Raw genomic sequence first — 22,054 nt, forward strand, 5'->3', positions numbered from 1 at the left:
ATGACCATGAAAATGAGAAAAATGAAGCTGAAACGTCCACAGCAGGCGACTTCCAGTACCCTTTTGATAATGACCACTTATTTTGCTCATAAGAACTTTATATTTCCTCTTACACCAAAACAGTGTATTAGATTTTATCATCGGAACATGTATGCATGCTACTTCTTCATGAAACTGAGGCCAAATGCCTCAATGCATCTAATGCTCAACAAAATAGAGCAGTTTGGGCCCTATGATTTGTAGTGCCATGAAAACCACATTCAAGTATTTAAAAAAACTGCTGTCTAAAACATGTAATCTTCTAAATAAATGACACGAACTGTTGATTATAAAAAAAACAAAACAAATTGTTGGTCATCATTGGATACAAATTTTGCCTCTCCCCATCCCTACTTCTCTTCCATGTTTGAGACCCAGTTCAACAACATCTATCAGGTATGGCCGTCATTCACAGTCTCGCATAACCACTCCCTTTTGCCACGAAAAATGGGGGCACAGGCAAGAACAAGGACGATCACGATAATAGCCAAAATTATCATTCCCTTACTGGAAGACAAGTGATTGTCTTCTTTATTCCTAACCTCAGGAGTTGTCTCTAGTTTTCTTGCCTTTAGTTTCAGCGCTCCACTTTCTTCTTCCACTCTAGAACTGCCTATGAATTCCGTTTGTTGTTCATCCTCCATGGTGTCATCTTTAGGTGATCTGCCATGATAAATGATAGAGCATTCGGCTGTTGGAGGCATTAACGGATTGGAGCTGTCTTCTGCAGAAGCACTGTTGGGCAACAGGGCAAGTTGGCCAGCGACCAAGAAGACACTGGTGAACAAGGCAACCGCCTCTTTGGTATGAACCATACTTGTAAATGAATTGTTGAAAGAATTTTTCATCTTTTAAACCAGGCTTTAATTCCTTTTTTTTGTTTGTTGTGAATTCATTCCTAACTTATAGGAAATTGACTAATCCATTCATAAATTCTGATTACCTTGGATTTTACGGATAGAACACAAGGCCTGCTTTAAATTCATGGCTCTAATAAATTGCAGATTTGAGAACGATGGATTTAAGATCGTCAATATACCACAAATTCATCCTATCTTATAGGCGATTGAATAATCTATTCATAACGGGGCATTTGAGTATCTCGGACTTTAGACTCGAAGGTCAGATTTAACACAAAGACTACTTTAGATTGATGGTTTTAGTAAATTGTAGTTTTGAGCATCATGAATTTAAGATCTTCGGTATACCTCAAATTCATCCTAATTTGTAGCCGATTGGCTAAGTCATTCATAAGGGCAGTTTGATTACCTTGGATTTTAGACTGGAAGGTTTGATTTAAAATAAGGCCTAGTTTAAATTCATGGTTCTAGTAAATTGCAGATTTGATACCATGGGTTTAACATCTTCACCATATCTCAACTAAATGGATTTCAAATTGCAAACAAAGTGCCGACTTCATATCCATAAATTTCGGAACGCAAGGTTTATAAAATTAGTAGTGTAATGCTTACATCATTCTAACAAAAAAAATTCAAATTTTTGCTAGAAATTTAAGCTTTCAAATCCTGTTATTGAAGATTCCAACTCTAACATAATACATGAGATAATCGCCTGAGATGTTAAACCCAACAATTATGCACTTGTAAAGAATACCATCATTTTGTTCCTGTCATCATGGTTATCAGCTTCAAGTAGTCTCGAAGATCGCAAAATTGATTGTATAATAATTAAAACACTTAAGTGTGCTTTTTTTTTTTCTCTTACATTGTTCATATGGACCTTGGAAAAATTAAGAACTTCAATTACTAATAGTTTATGGGTTCAGGTTTACTAATAGTCAATTACCAAAGGGTTCAGCTATAACCCTTTGGGGTCTATCTAGTGTTCTCTTTGCTTTGACAATTTCAGTATTCCATTGACTAAGCATGGACCCAGAATTGTATCATGCATCTAATGAACATCATATACCCCCATCAAAGCTGCCCAATGGTTTTCCATGTGAGAGGCTACAGGATTCTTCCACCCAAACCCAAAATCCAATTATTATTATATAAAAAAAAAATGATTTTTTTCAAAAAAAATGAATTTTTTCAAAAAAAATGTGAAAAATGTAATAAATTAAATAGCCATTTAAAACTACAAAAGTTAAAAAAACAAAAAAAACACGTTTTTTCTTTTTTTTTTACTGCCAAACATTTTTTTTTATTTATTGCAAATCTACTTATCTCTCGATGTTTGTGTCATTAGTTTCTATCTTATTTTATTTTCTTCCTACTTTTAGTTTTTTTTTTTAATTTTTTAAAATTTACCAAAAAACTTCCAAATGTTATTTGTGAGAAGGAGCCACATACGGGCCAGCTCCTTAAGGTTTCTTTCCTTTCAAATATATATGTATATGAGTGCCCCTTAGACATGAAAATCTAGGAAAAATGCTTTCTCGAGAAATTTTTTCTGGCTCCACCACTGGGATGAGCCATGATTGATACTCGAGACCGGACCTGCCCCAACCGAGCCCATCTAAACTTGGGTTTAATTAGCTAACCCAAGCTGCGTTCCTTTGTTCAGTCTTGAAGGCTTGTTCACCACAGTAAAAATTTTTATTTACCTTAAGAGGATAAACGAACTGATCCTGGATAACGCACGAAATCAGGAAGCCTTTCTTTTTATTTACCATGAGATGATAAATGAACCAGATTTGGATAATCTTTGGAACTCTCCAAGGCGTACTACGTCATCAGCCATCACAACTCCGCCTGCGTATTAAACCCCTACCCACGTATCCGATAACGTGGTCATTATTATACTCGGGAGATCAAAGAAACTAAGCTGATTTCTGCCATGGCTGCCAAATGTTTGGCCTGCGTCGCCTTCCTCGCGCTGCTGCTCTCTCCCTTTCGTTGTGCGGTGCGTGTCAGGCAGTTACTTTGCGAAGACAGTGACTGCGACAAGTTGCTGGATGACAACTACATTGATGAGGCGGAGTACTACGACTATGGTTCCCATTACAACAATTGGGGTCCCGATGAAGTGGAGGAAGAAGAAGAAGAGTGGTTCGACGAAGAGATGTTCAATTGATTCAGGGACGCTGCACTCATCTGTTGGTGCTTCTGAAATGTGATTTGCTTCACTGGTATATGTGCGCTTTGATCTTTTCTTCCTTCTTTCTTGAATGGAATGAAAATTTGAACTTCCATTGTTTTGTTCTGTTTCTGCTCCTTCGTCATTTCGTTTTCTTGCTGTCGTTCTGTGTATTGAATCAAGACTTTTTCTTAGTGGATCAATGAAAAGGATTCTCCATTCATGCATCTGCTGCATCTCCAGTTTAACAAGCAACTGGAAATTTTCTTTTCCTTGAGAAAAAATAAAATCCCCACGACGTTCTTCTTGTTGCTTTCATGTTGGAAAAGGATTATATACACACAGTGAAAAAATACAGAAAGCCAGAGATAGAATGTGATCGTCACGCAGACTTTTAACAACTTTAGAATGCCGCCAATCCTTCAAACTTTGAATAGTTTATAAAATCTTGCACTTCCATGTAAAATTGGTCGTCTGGTTTTCAACTGTTACAAAATTTTGTACTTACAGATGAATTGATTTAAGCCAGGAATTCACATCAATTCTGCAAAGCACTTGACAGCAATTGCTCAAGATTTTTTGTATGGTTTGATTGCACGGAATCTGTTCTCCCCATAACCAGTGAATGCGCGTCGTGCGATAGTTCATCATGCAAAAAATTTCAATAAGGCTCTTCGAATCTCACACTCTTTTTCTAGGGAAAACAGAAAAGACTCGAAAACTTTTTGTCGCATAAATGGCGCCAAAAAACTTTGTGGTGGAGATCAATTAATTTTCTATTTACCGCTAGCGGTTAAATTTCCTAAGTAGGATATAGTTTGATAGGATATGGTAATGGGCATCTCGTCTTCTATCCAATCTGATCTTTATCTAAATCTGCAGCGGCTACTTCCCTATCAGGTTAAAGATCCTGACCCCAACTTTCTGTTTAAATATCGTTGTCGGTTCCTCCTTGTTCGTCTTTATCTTTACATAGGGAAACAGTACACTGGGCGTATGGTTATATCTGTTATGTCTAGTTCCAATCCTGTTTAGCTGGATTTGGCAAAGAAATCCAGCCATTTATTATGAAATTTCCTAACTAAATTTGAAACCAAGTCTAATATTCTGAACAATCCAAGTATGGTTTTTAAAAATAGGGTATAACACCCCCAAAGTTTAGTCTTGTTAAGATGAAAAAGAAGGGAGAATAATCACTTATGGCCCGGTCGGTCTCTAAGTGCATATTTGGTAATGAGAACACTACCAAGGCGTTTCATGAATCTATTCTAAAGATTGGGGCAAACTTTTAAAATATTGTGATATAGTATTTTATGAAACTGCTTCAATCTTTAGTATATATTTATGGAATACTGTATCAATGTTTTTGTTGCCAAAAATCCCCTCAAGGATGATGAAGACACCCAAATTCTTTGGCAATATCAAATTTGTCGACTAAGGAAGCTTTTGTTAAATGGTTTGAACAATTTTTGGTTCACAAAGCCCCAACATATATGTTCTATGTGGCGTACTTCACAAGTCTCCAAGGCCCTTGGACATTCCTTTGACATGGTGTTCGTTATAAGTTTTTACATGATGACCAGTAGTCATCTTACTATGCGGCCAAAGGCTTGAAGCAGTAAATTTGGGATTTAATTAAAAAAAAGTAAAAAAAAAAATTGAAAATCCTATCCAAGGGTTTGGTATAGTTGGTTGGGCCAGCAGCTGGTATGAAGATAAGATATCAAGTATCTGATTTGAATCAGATACACTCCTAACAGTCGAATATTAACTTATTCGGATTTGAATGCGAACCGAAAAAGTCATATTCGAAGCCGAAATCTGATTTTACAATTTGAATCTGATTTTTACATTTATATTCAAATCTGAATCCAATATTGAACCGAATCATTCCGATTTTCAAAATGTATGAGCATTGGATATAATATATAAAATTAAGTCTGATCCAAATCCAAATCCGATTGGTTATTCATATGTATCTAAATATGAACATGATGGGTTGTCGTTTCTTAAATCTGAATCCGATCTGATTTTTTGATTTGATATTAATTTTCTTTCTATATCTGATCTTTTCATAATGGTTTCTCTGCCAGATACCCGATTCAAATCGGATACATTAACATCTCTATATAAGACCAGTCTTTGATTCGACTTTCATGGGCGGCAACCTCTTATGAGACAAGCAACAAAATCTCTCAGCCAGAATGTGAAAATAAAAGATAGAAACTATTCCAAACTAGAAAACTATGAAAGCAATTAAACGCTTGAGCCTCATCAACACCAAGACATGTGTTTCGGCCCTTCTTATATAATGCAATGTGAAAGATTTGGGATGCGAACATCACGGCACTATATGGCGCCAAAGAAAGTTGATTTTTGCCATGATGGGCCAACATGAAGCAAGTAGGTGTTGAAAATAATGCCCGACTGCAGAAAACATGGGATCTCGTGATCCCACTGTTCATATCCCGACCAAATCTGATATTTATATGGCCTTGTGAGCCTTGACCAAAATTTATCTAGTTTCAATTCTTGCCAACTTTATTATTAAAAGAAAATATATATGTTTAAGTGCATATATCTTAAGTGCATGCAGGTTTCTAAACTATGTTTAGGATTCAAAGAGGCACAATTGAATGCAGATTCCAAAATCGGTATTTTGTATTTTTTTTTCTTCAAAAACTTTAACTATAAGGTTGTAGTAATCATAATTTACGAAGCCTAGAGATGCAATTCTTATGTCGATAGATGAATTCTTATCCTTATAAAGCAAACATCTAAGCTGATGCATGCACATAATTTTAAATTTTGAGCTACGAAGAATCACATCTAAACAGTACTTCTGTGAAAAAAATAATTTCTGAAAATATAAAAAGTTTCAAGAAATTGGTTCAAACCATGGGAGGATTGCAGACTTTTGTTCAAACTTCAAAACTGAACCTTTTTCTTTGACGTAACTTCCAAAAGGAAAAGACCAAGAATTGAAAATTATTTAATCTTACGTACCTCATGTCAAAGTCAAGGAAAGGTAGACTTCTTTTTTTATTTCATACAGTTGGAAGGGAAGGTCATGACTTTGGAAATACATTGCCACCGTTTACCTTTTCATTCTTTCAAGAAAAAGCAAAGATCACGAAAAAGTGAAGTCCAGTCCAAACAGAATCAATTGTGTTTGTGCTTGGGGAGGGACAGCACGAAAGCCGCGTAAGACTGAAACTGAATTTTGGACAGACTTGGCTGAAATTAAATTAAATGATGTCCAGCCTAGGGGTAAATACGAGCATAGTCGAGAGTCCGAGTTCAATCAGCTCGTCGGTTTAATTAATGAAACCTTAAGCTTGACTCGGCTCAATCTAGCTCGATGGAATTAGCTCGAGCTCAACTCGACAGTTACGTGTTGAGCTCAAGCTCGATTCAATTTAGGCTCCACAAACTCGTTTGAATAGAATTGATATTCATCGTTACGTGTTGAGCTTGAGTTCAACTCAATTAAGGCTCGACAAACTCGCAAACTCGTTTGAATATATCGACAAACTTGATTAAGGCTCGAGCTTGACTCCACAGTTACGTGCTGAACTTGAACTCAACTCGATTATTTACACGAGTCGACTCACGAACTCGAGCTCGACTCCTTAAGCAAATGACTCAGCTCGAACTTGTTCACGAGCCGAGTTTTAACGAGTAACTCGACTAGTTGTTCACCCCTAGTCCAGCCAAAATTGACAAATGTTCTGTAAAGACCGGTATTATAGCTATACAACTGCGACCCATACTGAAAATGAAAGTAATTTTTTCTTTTATATATATAAAGTATGAACTTTTCTTTATGAAACTTAACCTGCACATGAACAAACTTTATTCCAGATATAGACAGAACGTCCACGTAGTTAACTTTAGAGAAACACACTATATTAAGTGGCTACAACTCGTCGTCGAGTATAAGATACGTTTCATACATAAGTTCAATGCACCATAGAGGAATATCTCAATCTTGAGTGCAACGCACATGCTTAGTGGTTCTTGTCCAGTTTACCGACTTCTTCTTTTGGCTATTATTGATACAAGTTATTCATGAAATGCAACTGCTCACCTTGTGCACTAATTTCTCCACAAGGGAAATGGACTTGTTCACACAATTGGAGATAATGGGATGATCTTGGAAGATCCAATAGCAAGCAAGCATGTGCAATTGTGCTCCACTGTTCATTAGTGGGTTTGGTTGGTAGCCTAAAACGAGTCGCTTGTCACAAGGACACGACACGACTCAGCGAGGACGATACAAGTGGAAGACATTGAAACACCACATCTATCTGATGAAAGATTGCTAGGAGATAGACTCATGACCTTTATTACAAAGAAACATACTGAATCCAGTGGCGCAGCCACATGGTGACTGGTGTGGGCGGTTTGCCCACATCAGTCTCTTAAAAGTTCTTTATTTTTAAATGGGCATCTTCAAATATTTATCCTTATATATATACAAGTGTCCCTCCACCCAATTTTTCTAACTCTGCAATCTAACTTTTACTGGATTCTACTCAATTGGATTCTTTATCATTTGATCTCGCTTTTTTTCGGAATGGTGGGTTGTTAACCGAAAAGAAAACTTAAAGTAAAGGATATAGAGAAAATCTCGCACATATGTGCAACTGGAAAAAAAAAAGTGCATTTAGAACGTATTGTTAAAAGAGTGATCGGAAAACAATGGTACAAAAATGCATTTACATTTTCAATTACATTTAACATCGAGCGTTTGGAGATTCTTTGGCATATATGGAGATCGGATTCAAATTTAAATAGAAAACATTGGATGGTCAATCAGAGTCATTTAACTTATCAGTTGCAAATATGAAAAAATTTCGCAACCTTGTATTGGGTTCTGAAAAAAACTTTATTACGGTGAGTAATCAGATAGGATCAAATCAAAGAGCTGTTCGTTCTAAAAATTGAGGTTGAAGAAGATAAATAGTTGAATACTTTGGATTTATCTCCACAGAATTGACAGGAAGATCTGAAGTTATATCGGCAAACAAAAGATTTTATTTGTCATAAAATAAACTTTTTCCAAAATTGTAAATAAAAAAAAAGTACATTGAATTATTTTTATTATTATTATATATTATTATTACGAGTTGGGCAGGCTGTCCGGAGCCCATGCACTTAAATACCAAACTCTTTGACTTCATTGAAGTTGAATATCTTAAGCCGGCCCTACATACCGCATTTGTTGGCATAACAGATAATTTCTGCCTTTGAATGACCGCGCAGTGATTATTGAGCCATATAAAGCAAAAATAGATACATCTGCCACCGGTTCTCCAGCCTGATTTGGATTTGGATCCAGTTGAAAACCATCTAATCCAATCAGCTTCCAGCTATCAGACAAGCCATCAGCGCCTCTAAGGAGGTCCAAAAAGGATCCGAGATAGTTGGCAGATCGAATCGAATCCCGTATAACAAAACAAGCAAGCAAGTTCAAAAATCAATCTGCAGTGCAATCGGATCTTGTGGTGTAGTTCTAAATCGGGATTCGAACTTAGCGTGGTAAAATAAGAACGTACAAGCAGATCTGATAAGATATATTCATGAGTTTCGAGTCAGATCTGATTTGAAAAATTCTTGTCAATTTTTTAATGTGCCGAATCCGGTTTGACTTACAACGCATTCAATCGCATTGTTTGAGCTGTTGGTATGAAAGGGAAAGTATGAACTTTTCTAATATATGTTGAAAAGGAGATTTACTGATGGAGATGCTTGGATAATAATTATAGGCACTTCTCTTTCTAGTGAACAGCGAAAAAATGGGTCAAGTGATGAGTGATTCCGCCAACCGATAGATACGTTTTTGAAAAAGATTGATGTTGAAAGTTTTTTTTGAACTTTTTCTCCAAAAGGTTTGAAAAATATGAGGTATTATGTTCTAGGATTGAATTTTATAGCTGTCATCACGTAGTATGACACTAACATTAAATGGTGTATTGTTGGTCTATCTAAGTAAATAATAAAGCAGTTTCTTTAAAAAAAACTTATTATTATTATTTTTTGTAAGTGTCTGTTTTGTGCCTGAGCGATAAATAAATAAACGTTATGTGGACTTTGCAAATAGCTTATAAGTTGTGGATCCGTACCGTAATTAAGTATGGGTGAAAACAAAGCGAGTTTTTTTTATTTTAAATTTTTTTTAATTTAAGTAAAGTTTCACCCGTTTTCCGAGAAGGGGAAACGACCGGCAGGACCCGCGGGAAGGGGGAGAGTGGGTCCCACGGGAGGCCTTCTCTTGCCCTTCACACGCGTACGGCGGAAGCCCATCTCCCCCGTTTTTCCACCTCCTCCCCTCCATTTTTTTTTTTCTCTGTCTTTTCTCTCTCTATTCTGACGGTGGAATCGCCTGAAACTCTGGCTTTCATTGCCGACGAGACGTCCTGATATTTATCGGCATTGCAATCTTAGCCAGGTGACGCCGTCGTCGTTTTCATTTGACGACGTCGTCGTCGTTCTTCATTTGACGTCGCCTCCTCTCTCTCTCTCTCTCTGGGCTCTGGTTCTCATTGAGGAGGGAGGATGATCAGGAGCGCGGATGCTGGAGATAGGGACGTCGTATCGTTCGGGCTGTCTCGTTTGTTAGGCGAGTTTGAAGGGTTGATTGGAATGTCGGAGAGTTATGACGGGATTCGCCGAGTTTGATCTCATCTTCATTTTCCCCTCTCCGGTTCATTGACGAGATAGCGCTTACGCCCAAGCAGGTGCGTATATATATATATATATCTCTGTGGATACAATGTTAGCGGAAAGTATGAAGCCTTCAGTGTAAATGAGAACCGTTCATCTTAAACGTTTTGGATAACAAGTGCCGTTACCATGCTATGCTATTTTTGTTTTTATTCAGGAAAAATGTTTGGTTTCAGACGCAAATGTTTGACGTCTCCATGTTCGAATTTCCTGCATTATCGTTCCCTGCTGCTTATTTGCAACCGTAGTTGATAATATCCCTTTTTAAGATCATCAATTAGGATAAAGCACCTCAATTTCCAAAACAGCGAAGCAATTAAAGCAAACAATTTGCTTCATTTTTTTTTTCTACAGGAAGAGATGAGACCCTGAAAAGGATCGTGGAATTTTATCCTCGTAAAGATCTGCTCACAAACTTTTCTTTTCCTGAAATAGTTTTATTTGTCGGCGAATGAGCCCTGAGATGATGTGGATGGATGGTTTGAGGTGTGAGCTGGCGAGATTCGCTTTTCTGCTTCATATTTCATAATATTGCATTCTGTGTCCAGTGTTATCGATGACTGATAAGTAGAAACCTGTGTTCGTTGGATTAGAAATGCACTTCTTCGTTTCTTCCTGGAGGATAACTTGTCAGCATTGTTTGGTTTCATAAACTTATGATGAAGCATGTTTCTCGTGTTCGTATGCGTTTCTTTTACCTGGGTTGGTTCGTTTCAGCATTTCCATGGATGCTGTTAAGGTTGGGAAGAAAATCTTATTTGTGATGCATGTATAGCGTAGATGGTATAAATGTCACACTATTGTTGTTTGTGATGAATGTGGATTCATGAGAGTAAACGCTATAAAGGTAAACCGTGAAACTAACTTATCTACTGAAATAATGAGGGCGGTGCATAAAAGTTGCAATAAGCTGGAGACTTTAAACTAATGGTCTGTACAAGGATTCGTTTATGCAAGTGTTCTTGGACTGAAGTCTTCAGTTAATATTTCATGATTATTGGAAAATGTTATTTGTGTTCAATGCTTAAGAACTTATCCCCACCTATGGTGGAAGCTAAGCCATATGGGTATTTCAGGAAGGTCCACGTACCCGTGTCACCATACCCGTACCCAAAGTGAGTACCTGCCTACTTGAAAACACTTGGGTACTTTTTGAATTGAAACTGATCCAAAATGTTTAAATTTTACTGGATTTAGTTATTTCCAACTTTGTTTTCATTCTGTTTGTAGACTTATTGTGCATTAACATAATGTTTTTATTTATATCAATTGTTGATTCAAATGTTGTTTTCATTTCGATTTTTTGTGTGTTGTTTTACATATATACATATATGTATATCCTGTCGTACCCTGTACTCACATTTTCTAACATTGTCGTGTCATACCCATATCTTTGTACCCGTACACAAACCACACCCGTATCCATGTGACTTAGGGTGGAAGCAAATGAGATGTAGAATAAGTTATTCAATTGGACTTTTTATGTCAATATTTTGGAAGCTCAAGTGCACATATAGTGTAACATTAGAGGAATCACTAAGACTTGAAATAGATATAAGGGATCAATAGTGGCCATGATTGAAAGAACTGGAATTTGGAAAGACGAATTACAATGGCTTGTTTTTGTTATCCATCAAGCTGTTATCTCAGCTACTGCAAACACTGAATTGCATTTGTCAGCTTGTTCCAAAATACAATAAGGAGCCAATATATGCATGGGTACTGGATTGAGCAATTCACTCAAGATTCTGATAAATATCCAAAGCAGTAGGAAATAAAAAATAGTCATGAAGAGCCTCGGTAAAATGGTAATGACGTTTGTTCATTTCTAAGTTCTAACATGACCCAACTGAAGTTCCATTTTTGTCCACTGTCTCCTAGACCTATTACTATTCTTCTTTTTATTTGCCGCTTGAAACACATGAATTTTCTTGCTTTGCTAGAATCAGAGCCACAAATATCCCGATATTTTCAAACGTATCAAGACATTTAGTAAAACCGAAGAAAAAAAAAGGGTAAAAGATCGTGATATTTTGAAAAAAACATTAAAAAACAATTTATCGTGATTTTAATGCAATTTTTTGGATTTTTTCATTTATTTTTATTTCATTTCCTGCTTTTATTTTTTTCAACTTTTGTTTCATTGTTTTATTTCCTCTAGTTTTTAGGCATTAAAGTGACCTACTAAATGCAACACAATACTTGTTAGTTTTTCATTTTTTGTATTTTTACCTAACATTTTGATTTTTATTTTTTTAAAAAAATTCATGATTTTCTGGAGATTTTCCTAAAAAATAAGTTTGCCAAAAAATACCCGGAGAAAACCTCATCAATAAAAACCCGAGATCGATATTTGTGGCTATGGCTAGAATCATGGTTCTCCCTCTGCTATTTCAATTATTGTCTTGGAACAGGAACACATATTAGGTCTTAAATTGTGTTCTTTTGAGTTACCTGTTCTTGCAGTTTTGCAAATAGCTTCTCTGCATACTTCTTTCTGTGTTCCTTTTTAGTCCAATTGAAATTATAGTGAAGAAATTGGTTCCTTACCTGCATTTGGATCACCTAGAGAGTCTGTGCTTCTTAAAAAGTTTTTATGAATGTATCTGCCAGTAGATATGGTGAAGTTGCAGGGATGGTGTTTTTTACCATATGACTAATTTACAGAGTTATTTTTGCATGCTTGCAGTCATTGATCTAATCATGATCATTCATGAAAACTCAACTAGCTTGCAGTGTGAATAATTTTGCACATAAACCTTCCAGGTTCTTTTAAAACAGTTTTGAAGTTAAAACAAGAATTGTTATAATTCAGCACTTGCAAGTGACAAATGGGCAACAGGCCTTCATGTCAAATATTGGTTTACTTTGCATTCATAATCTGCACTTCACTTTTGCAATGTGCATAGAAAAAGACTAGTTTGACATGGCTGTACCTATTTTGGTTATGAGCTCTGATAGCGATTACAGCTTTCTTTCTTGATTGTCTTATAAGTTCATCACTTCCAGTTTCTCTGTTCTTGTACACACTGCTGTCTTGTTTACTTTATGCTTTCTTTTGAACTTCTTGTGCTAATGATTTTCCATGCAGATGGGTCATGGCAAAGAAGCCCTTATTTTGGTATTTTTCCTCCTGCTAACCAGTCTAGGGGCATTGGGGAGGCACACAGTTAAGGAGTTATTGACGCTGATAAATGACCGGTCTTTAGAGGAATCTGGAGAGATTGGGCAAGATATGGTTAGTCTAGTCTATCAAATTATTTCATATTCTTTTTGAAATTCATGCATTGTCACATGAATTCTGAAGGGTTTATTACCACCACACATGGTGAGAAGGTGGTAGAGCGGGAAGAGTTGAGAGTGTCCAGTTGAAGACCCTAGATCAAGTCTCAAGTCTGCCACTCTATTGCCTGAGCCTTTTCATGGTTTTTGTCCTTGTGAGACCTGGTGATTGAGGCTCACCCTCAATCCAAAAGGAAGAAAAAGAAGGAAAACACTTGGCTACTGTTTATTCTAGTTCATCACTATTACATTTCTTGGATGGTGTTGTACGTATATGTGCCCCTAATTATATTTTCATTGACATTGATGGCAACTAAACTTTTAACTTTCAGGTGAATCAATTGTGGATTGCTTGCAAACAGGATCCTGCGAGTATTGATGCTTCTTCCGGGAGACCAGAATTTGGGGAGATGAATGATTCTAATTTAGAAGATTCTAATTTAGAATTTAGTCCATCAACAGTAGCCAATGTTCAGAAGGCCATAAATCTGCTGCCACCTCAAATGAAGGACTCACTCTTGGATTGCCTCTCAAGAGCCAAATTTCTAGAAAGTGTGTCAGGAAAAGATGACAGATCTAGTACCTGGTATATTGAGCAACTTGAGTATTTGCTTGGATGGCATAGAAAATGGAGAAGATATTTGGCTGATGAAATGTCATTTGCTACCATAGCTCATCATCATCGGCATGCTCATTCTCATTCTCATTCTCCTGCTCCTGCTCCAGCTTCTGTTTCTTCTCCTGCCCCTACTCCATTTTCTGGTCAAGCACCCGCAAGTTCCCCTACACCGGTTACAGGTCCAACTCAGCAATTCTATTCCTCTTCATCAAATCAGTTTGACTCCTCTAGTAAACCGCCTATTAGTGGGACAGATATACATGGAAATGCAAATCCTGACCCACCACTGTCAGAAAACAATCTCGATGCCACAAGGGTTATTGCAGTGTCTGTTGCCGTAACTGCAGTTTCTACATTTCTTTTTTCTGGATTGCTCTTCTGTTGTTACTACAAATGCTGCAGGAGCGGCACAAGCTCAGGGAGCTCACGAAGGGACGAGAGGCCTCTTCTTGCCTTAAGTATGAGCGACTTTTCAGTAGGTAAGCAGTGCAATGCAGCAATAGTGATCATTTACTGATAGCCCCCTCTTTTTCTTGCTCTTTAATCTTTTATTTCTTTATGGGCATATAAAACTTCAGGATCTTCACCAAAGTCATTGATTATGGATAACTCTCTAGTCGGTGGATCACATATGGGAATGAACAATGAGAAGTTTGCAGCATATTCATTTTCATCAAACCCAAGCAAGCTTGGACAGGCCGGCGATCTTGCATTGTCCCCTGCTCTTTCTTGGCAAGGCTTGCAGTCTGTATCTCTTCAAAATGGTGCTGCCTTCGTACAATCTGAGAAATCCCATCTTTCATTTTCGCGAGCTGAGACTCCATCAGGAATGCCTGAGAAATCCCATCTTTCACTTTCACGAGCTGAGACTCCATCAGGAGTGCCTCCTCCACCAGGCCGTCTGCTGTCAAATAATCAGCCAAGTCCCACTCCTACCCCATCTGATTCTCCTGCCTCTGCTGCCCCTCCTCCACCCTCCTCCTCTCCTCCTCCTGGATCATCCCCTCCTCCACCACCATTGCCTAATGGCGGGAAGCCTGGTTCTGCTGGACCATCCCCTCCTCCACCGCCATTGCCTAATGGTGGGAAGCCTGGTCCTGCTGGACCATCCCCTCCTCCGCCACCATTGCCTAATGGTGGGAAGCCTGGTCCTGCTGGACCATCCCCTCCTCCACCACCCTTGCCTAATGGTGGCAAGCCTGGTCCACAGCCACCTCCACCACCCAAAGGTGCTGTTCCTCCTCGTCCGCCGCCTCCGACCATGATTCCAAAAACTGGTCGGCCTTCTCCACTTGGACGAAATAAAGAAGGAACATCTACAAGTGGAAACAAATCTGATGCAACAGATGAATCTGAAGCTCCAAAAGCAAAGCTTAAACCATTTTTCTGGGACAAGGTTATGGCGAACCCTGATAACTCGATGGTCTGGCATCAAATTAAGTCTGGATCTTTCCAGTAAGGATACCAAATCCATTCTCTGCTGAGAAACAAGCTATAAAGTTAGTTCTTTTAGATTTCTCTAAATAGTTTTCTTGTGTTTATGCAGATTCAATGAAGAAATGATCGAAACGCTCTTTGGTTGCAACTCTGAAAATAAGCAAAAGAACAATCTAAAGAAAGAAAATATGCGTGATGCTTCAGTCCAGCATTATCAGCTTCTTGAACCGAAGAAGTCACAGAACCTATCCATTCTTCTACGAGCTCTTAATGTCACTACTGAAGAAGTTTGTGATGCACTCTTGGAAGGTAAGAGTTTCTTCCAAAAATTCTACAAGTTGTTTCTGGCTTGACATGCTCCTGCTGTTGTTTAAGTAATTTCTTGAGATAGTTTATGTGAGGCAAAAATCCAACTGTTTCTCTGAAGTTTTTGTGGAGAAAACAAGTTCTTTTACTTGGTGAATTATATGTTTCAGGTTGAAATTTCATTCTATAGGCCACAAAATTTTCCTGAGTGCTCTATGGAATTTGAGAAATGGTCTGCATGATTGTTTTCTGTATCATGTGTACTTTTTATATGTTGTCTTCCAAAAATTTCCGTTCTTTATGTCCAAAGTATCTTTTGCTTAATGCACCTTGGCACTCAACTTTGTCTTCCATGAACTTTTGCACATGGTACCCTGTGTATATGTGGCAACTGATGGCGCAAAAAAGACCATTATTATTTAAAAATGTGGACATTCTGGCTACTGTTAGTTCATTTTATATTTCAATAAGTGCAAGCATCCAATTTGTGTATACTTCCATTTTAATGTGTTCAGAAAGTCGTGATCTCAACTGTGAATTTAGCACCTAATGTCATCCTATCATGGTTGCTACAGATGTTAGTGAATCATGGCAAAGCTAGTTTTTGGTTTCTTAAGAGTGTCTTGATTCAGCAGAACATGCAGTTTAGAATTAGGGAAAATGGTGTTCCACCAAACACTGGATCCAATAACCCACCATGAATATTGGATGAACATGGCATTCCACATGTTTCGTATCCAATGAATTTGGGTGAAAACTTTTTACGCGGTATGTCTGTTCCTCAATGCAAGTCAAACCATTGATGGTCTATGATGTGAAGTTCTATTTTTGGCTGGAGTAGCAAGAGAAAAGCATCCTGTTCCTGACAATCAAGTCACTGTTGCAAATATCTTTCTTGATTTTTTATGGGTGAGGTTCTTCTCAAATATTAATCGGGAAGTTTATTTTTCTCGAAAAAATAATTTGAATAAAAAATGACTAAAAAGTAAAAAGAAAAAATGAAAATTATGAAAAGTTGTAATTTATATTGTTTTTCTTAAGAGAAAATTGCTAAACCAAAATAGCTATTAAAATGTTGAAAGAAATGTCACAAATTTTAAATTATATTCAAGAACATTTTTTCCTGAAAAAAGTGCAAAATAAAGCATGATAATTTCATTTTTTATTTCCTTTTTCACACCTGATTGTTTAATGTTTTTGTTCATTTTCCTTCATTTGCCCGTTTTTTCGTGTTTTTTAAAGAAAAGTGATTATATTTATGGTCAATCTAAATTTCTTGAGAATGTGAATATCTCATGATATTAGCTGAAGGCTTTTTCTACATGATGCTAAACTTTTCCTGCATCACTCTCTAAAAGTATCAGTTGTTTATAGTCTACTACAGTCTACAGTACTGCCATGAAACATTCGCAACTTAGATGGGGATATTCTGTTTTGCTTCATGCCATCAACGTTTTCGATGTTAACCTTATTTATCTTGTGAAAATATAAGCTTTCTTGATTTCCTCCATATTAATTGACTTGGCAGTCCTAAGGTTCTCCCTTATTGAATGCAGCATATTAGTTGCTTTGAATGCAACTTATCAGTTGCAGATATATTCTGCTAGCTTTCAAATATTTGAGTAGATTATGTTTTCATAATCAGGAAATGAGCTTAGTGTTGAGCTACTTCAAACTTTAATAAAGATGGAACCAACTGCTGAGGAAGAATTTAAGCTCAGAATGTACAGTGGTGATCTTTCACAGCTTGGACCTGCAGAACGCTTTTTGAAGGCATTAGTAAATATCCCATTTGCCTTTAGGCGCTTTGATGCATTGCTGTTCATGGGCATTCTTGGAGAGGAAGTTTCTACCATTAAGGCATCTTTTATGACTCTGGAGGCAAGTGTTTTACTATTCAAGACTTGTACATTTGTTATAGAACAATGCTGTTAGGGTCTGTTGCATTTGTGCCTCATTATTTTTTCTAATTAGCAAAGAAAAGTACAGCAGTTTATGAGATGTTTACAAAAATTTCAAAGATGTGTCTGTTCTACCTTATATTTAATACTTTTTAGAGGCAAGTATTTTTACTATTAAAGACTTTTATGTTATATAATCTGCTCTCAACGTGTTTTCTAGTTCTTAGCCTGATCATTTGTCACTTGCTGAAGTCCATGATGTGATATTTACCAATTCCAAACAAGTTTCTGTTCTACCTCCTGCTTAATGAGTTTTTTTTTTCATAGTCCAATTAGCATATCACACCTTGTCATTATTAAATTATATATCAATGCGTAGATTAAATTATATCTTTAAGTGTTGTGCTTGCTGCTGCTTGTTTCTTGGCAAGTACCATTTTGTCCCATTGCACAAAAATGGTACACGATAATTCTTTTCATGAAATTATCAAAAAGACATCTCCATTGGTAGACTTATATATAGCTAAATAATGCTATCGCATCCTTGAGGAAGATATGATGGGTCCCGAGCTCAACAGGACCTTTTAATTTGAATATCATCCCACTTGAAGGTTTTAATAAATGGGGAAAATTAGCATGCAAAATTATCCCAAAGCTGAGCAGATTATATGTGCATTGTAATGGCACAATGGTGGTTCCTCTCTTGAACCTCCGTGAAAAACCTTCCTTTGTTTCAAGTGACTAAGTGACTTGTCTCAATTGGACTGGTCACACCCGCTAAATTGGCACCACCATTTGATGGCAGAATTGTTTATGAGATGATAGAATTACGGCCACCTGCACTGCAGCTTCTACTAAATTTAGAGTTTAACTTCATGATGATTCTTTGATCAAGATGTATTATTTAAGGTGGTCCTATGACATGCTACACTAGAAAGAGTGAAGTACAACCCCATCCAAGCTTACAAACATTAAAAGTAAAATCTACTTTATTTCAAACTTGTGTGGCATTTTATTTGTTCCCACCAAGTCTTCTATTCTGACAAGGAACGTATTTTTCATTGATCTAAGCACTTTTTACCATCCGTTGTGAGTTTGTTACAGGTTGCTTGTGCAGAACTGAAAAGCAGTCGTCTTTTCATGAAACTTCTGGAAGCTGTTCTTAAAACAGGAAATCGCATGAATGATGGGACCTTCCGTGGAGGTGCTCAGGCTTTCAAACTTGACACATTGCTAAAGCTCTCTGATGTTAAAGGAACAGATGGGAAGACAACCTTGCTGCATTTTGTTGTTCAGGAGATCATACGATCTGAAGGTGTGCGTGCAGCTCGTGCAGCCAGAGAAAGTAGGAGTATCTCCAGTCTAAATTCTGAGGAGAGCTTGGAAGAATATCCCAATGAAAGCATAGAGCATTTCCGCAGCTTAGGTTTGCAGGCAGTATCTGGGCTCGGGGCTGAGCTTGAGAATGTGAAAAAGGCAGCAGCATTTGATGCAGACATGTTGACAAGCAATGTATCTACTCTTGCCAACATGCTTCTGAAGACCAAGACATTCTTGAATTCAGAGATGAAAAGTGTGGAAGAAAGTGGTCACTTTGTCCAAATCTTGAAGTGTTTCGTGGAAAATGCAGAAGATGAAATTACACAGCTGCTGACTGAGGAGAAGAAAATTATGTCACTGGTAAAGAGCACAACAGATTATTTTCATGGTAATTCCTCTAAAGATGAAGGGTTACGGTTATTTGTCATAGTACGTGACTTTTTATGCATGTTGGACAAAGTATGTAAAGAAGTCCGTGAGAACCCAAGGCATGTGCCACAGACACCACAGACAAAAGGGCCATCATCTGTGACAGCTCGAAGCCCAAAGCATGCACTCTTCCCAGCCATGGATAGTCGACTTGATGACTCAGATGATGAGGATAGTTCATCTCGCTAATGTCACTATGAGGTTTGTTTTTCATTTGATTGGCGTTACCGTGCATTTAATATTTTAGTTATATTTTGATCGAGATTATGAAAGATGGATTTCTAAGGTGAAAATATTCCATTTGAAGCAGATTCAAGTTAGAATGTTGCTTCTCTTGGAGAATGATAGATTACTAGAAATATAATATTGTAGAACACACATATATTCTTCAGTAATGATAAACCAGATAAAATAGGTGGCCTATCTCGAACTACCAACAAGTGAGAGGTACCTAATCATGTACTCCACTTTTATCTAAAATAGAAATCAGTTTTGCAGCAACAAGCAAGGATAAGGATCTATGTTCTGACTTGTGCATGAACACATCACTAGTAAATGTTCTTTTCTTTTAATAGTTGTTGAAGCCTGCTTTGGAGGCATTGTTTATTAATCAATCGTAAAGATGCATTGAACCTGAGATTAATAGCATTTCTGTGATGTGCATCTCTTACATCTAACACTCTGTTTCAGTCCTAGGAAGGCAAAATGGGTAGATCGCCAGCTTCCGTCTAAGTTCCCTTTTTTGGGCTTCAATTGTCCATACTTTGGGGCATTAAACGCATAGCAGTAATAAAATTCTCTCTAGTCAGTGGTTGGTCACACATATGATGTCTCCTGATTTTTTCACTTGAAGTTTACGTTTTGCTTAGTCTAAAATCTTTCAGTTTTGGTCGTTAAATCTTAACCATCCGTTCTTCAATTCCAACAAGCATCAATTTTTCATTGGCCATATTTTGCTAAGATATTGTTCATTTAGAAACATCTTTCTTGCCTCTTCGCAAAAATTTTGCTTTCTCTTGCCTTCATATATATATATATATATATATATGAAAAAAATCAGTGGGAAGACTGGGAATCCCCTCATCGTTCTGATTTCTTCTTTGGTGTTTTCGGCAGGTAATTACGGAGAAATTTTCATATTATTCTCCTGAAAATGAACATACCATCAGACGCTCCAGAAGCTGAGAGCTCCAGCTGCCATCGAACCAAAGGTATTTGGCTCGTCTACGCAGCCCACGGCTCTGCCCTGTTTTCATACTTGAACCAACATCCTTTTGTAGGACAAGATGACCATCTCATACAGAAGATGTGTTCGTCTGGTAGTGGGGCGCAGCCTGTACAGTTCTCAATGGTAACAGGGGGAATATTGAAGGATATGACTCAATGAGCTTTGCCTAGTATGGACTTCAAATCGAAGCAACCATCGCTACTTATCGGAAGAAGCATTACCATCATCATATCAATTTAAAGGTGAAAAGCTAACAAGTATGCATGTCCCATGGCGAGCTTGTTCATGAAATATGTTTTCCATCTTTATTCGTTCATTCTTTAAAGTGAAGTGTTCTTCTCTTATCTTCCACAGCATTCCTCTCCAGGTTCCATTAATGATTTTACTGTAATTTATTTTTCCCACTTTAAAAAGGTTACTTCTTGATTAGTGGTAAATCACTAGATGCGGCACCGTTCTTCTGACGAAGCTTTTCCTACCTGTCGCTGTAGGAAAACCATCTGATAGTTTTACTTCTTGATGGTTTTGCAAAATGGAGATGCTACATAAATTAGATGCAGCAATCTCACATTTCTTGTCGTGGTCACAAAAGCAAGTTACGCTTACTAACCCACCAAAGCTGGTGGTTTTGTTGTTTTACCATCTTGCTCTATTAAAGTCAGCAAGCTGTAGAAATTCTATAGTGCATGTGGGCGGGAACTTTTCTTTCATGCTGTTTGCTGCCTAAGCAGTGCCCTTGGATCATTTCGTTAACTGTTTTATATCTCTTTCACTTTCGGGTTGTTCCAAAATGATTTCCTGTTCATTCATCAAAATTGTGCAGCTGCAGCCTGCTACAAAATTGAAAACGGTCGCCGGGGGAATCCCTTCAGATGGTCCTTCCAGCGTTATTCCCATCCTGTTTGGGTGATATTAGTGGAGAGCTGTTCCGTTATAAGTCAATATATTTTCGAATTGATATAGTCGTATGAGCTCCAAGAATTGCTAAGTAACCGAGCTGGGCTTTCGGCAACTGTTTGGCTACTATATGCCTATTTTAGCGGGTGTTTGATGACGAAGATCTTTTCAAGCAAATTTTCTTGCCGCTTAATGCAACACAGAAAACAAGTCAGCCTCTTAGAGCTGAACTTTTCTTCCCAATTCTTTTGCCGTTGGCACTCACGGCCGGTACACAACACAAATCGTTTTCAGGGTTATCAAACGTCCCTCATTCTACCAACTAAAATTAGAACTGATTCAATGACGGGATGTGTTTCGTCACCGAATTTTTGTTGTGGATAAGCTAGAAACTCAAATGCACTGGTTAAATCACCATATTCCTGTCAGTTACTGTATCAAAAGTGATTGATCAATATCGGTTGATACTTTAGACTTTGCTTTTCAAATTTGTAATATCTAATCCATGTATTAAAAGTTTTAGAACAGTTCTGTCAATTTTCAGGCTTCAAAGGGTACGTCGAACGCAGAAACGATATTAGGACAAAATGTTTCTGATTAATTTCTGATCCGCGCCGTGAACCGCGCATGCACCCCCAACCTCACCACCACATAACTCTAGCAGTTCTCTTTATAGAATTTTCTTTGGTAGACTCTACATCCTTGACGGCATCAGTTTATTGTCTCTTTCTTTCTTCCTATCAGCGTGAGATTGTCAGAGGATCTGCCACCTATTTACCTGATCGCATCCCTCATCAACCATCTTATATTATTACATAATTGGTCATT

The 22,054-nt window shown here is 37.5% G+C and overlaps 1 protein-coding gene across 4 annotated transcripts; it reads left to right on the top strand.

Moving 5' to 3' along the window:
* The first annotated feature begins 9,311 nt into the window (after nucleotides 1-9,311).
* Nucleotides 9,312-21,667, top strand: LOC116264956 (formin-like protein 5). 4 transcript variants are annotated; one of them, XR_004174944.2, is made up of 9 exons: nucleotides 9,312-9,821; nucleotides 12,899-13,045; nucleotides 13,422-14,187; nucleotides 14,287-15,163; nucleotides 15,255-15,454; nucleotides 17,097-17,332; nucleotides 18,457-19,302; nucleotides 20,218-20,571; nucleotides 21,153-21,667. XR_004174944.2 is itself a non-coding variant. In XM_031645435.2 (9 exons), exons 3-8 carry the CDS (start codon nucleotides 12,899-12,901, stop codon nucleotides 19,288-19,290), a joined length of 3,060 nt encoding a protein of 1,019 aa, XP_031501295.1. In that variant the 5' UTR covers nucleotides 9,312-9,821; nucleotides 10,162-10,203; the 3' UTR covers nucleotides 19,291-19,302; nucleotides 20,218-21,039. The 4 variants fall into 4 exon arrangements, 2 of the variants coding, with proteins under 2 accessions (XP_031501295.1, XP_031501294.1); XR_004174946.2 differs by lacking the exon at nucleotides 21,153-21,667 and having other exon boundaries at nucleotides 20,218-20,312; nucleotides 20,382-21,039; XM_031645435.2 differs by lacking the exon at nucleotides 21,153-21,667 and adding an exon at nucleotides 10,162-10,203 and having other exon boundaries at nucleotides 20,218-21,039.
* Nucleotides 21,668-22,054: the final 387 nt, after the last annotated feature.

The sequence above is a fragment of the Nymphaea colorata genome, chromosome 11, assembly GCF_008831285.2.
Source record: "Nymphaea colorata isolate Beijing-Zhang1983 chromosome 11, ASM883128v2, whole genome shotgun sequence".
Classification (NCBI taxonomy): Eukaryota; Viridiplantae; Streptophyta; class Magnoliopsida; order Nymphaeales; family Nymphaeaceae; genus Nymphaea; species Nymphaea colorata.

Coding starts and splice junctions, on each gene's coding strand:
- LOC116264956 (XM_031645435.2), top strand. CDS start 12,899: ATGGGTCATGGCAAAGAAGCCCTTATTTTGGTATTTTTCCTCCTGCTA. Junction 15,455..17,096: donor TTGTGATGCACTCTTGGAAG/GTAAGAGTTTCT, acceptor TTTCATAATCAG/GAAATGAGCTTAGTGTTGAG. Junction 17,333..18,456: donor CATCTTTTATGACTCTGGAG/GCAAGTGTTTTA, acceptor AGTTTGTTACAG/GTTGCTTGTGCAGAACTGAA.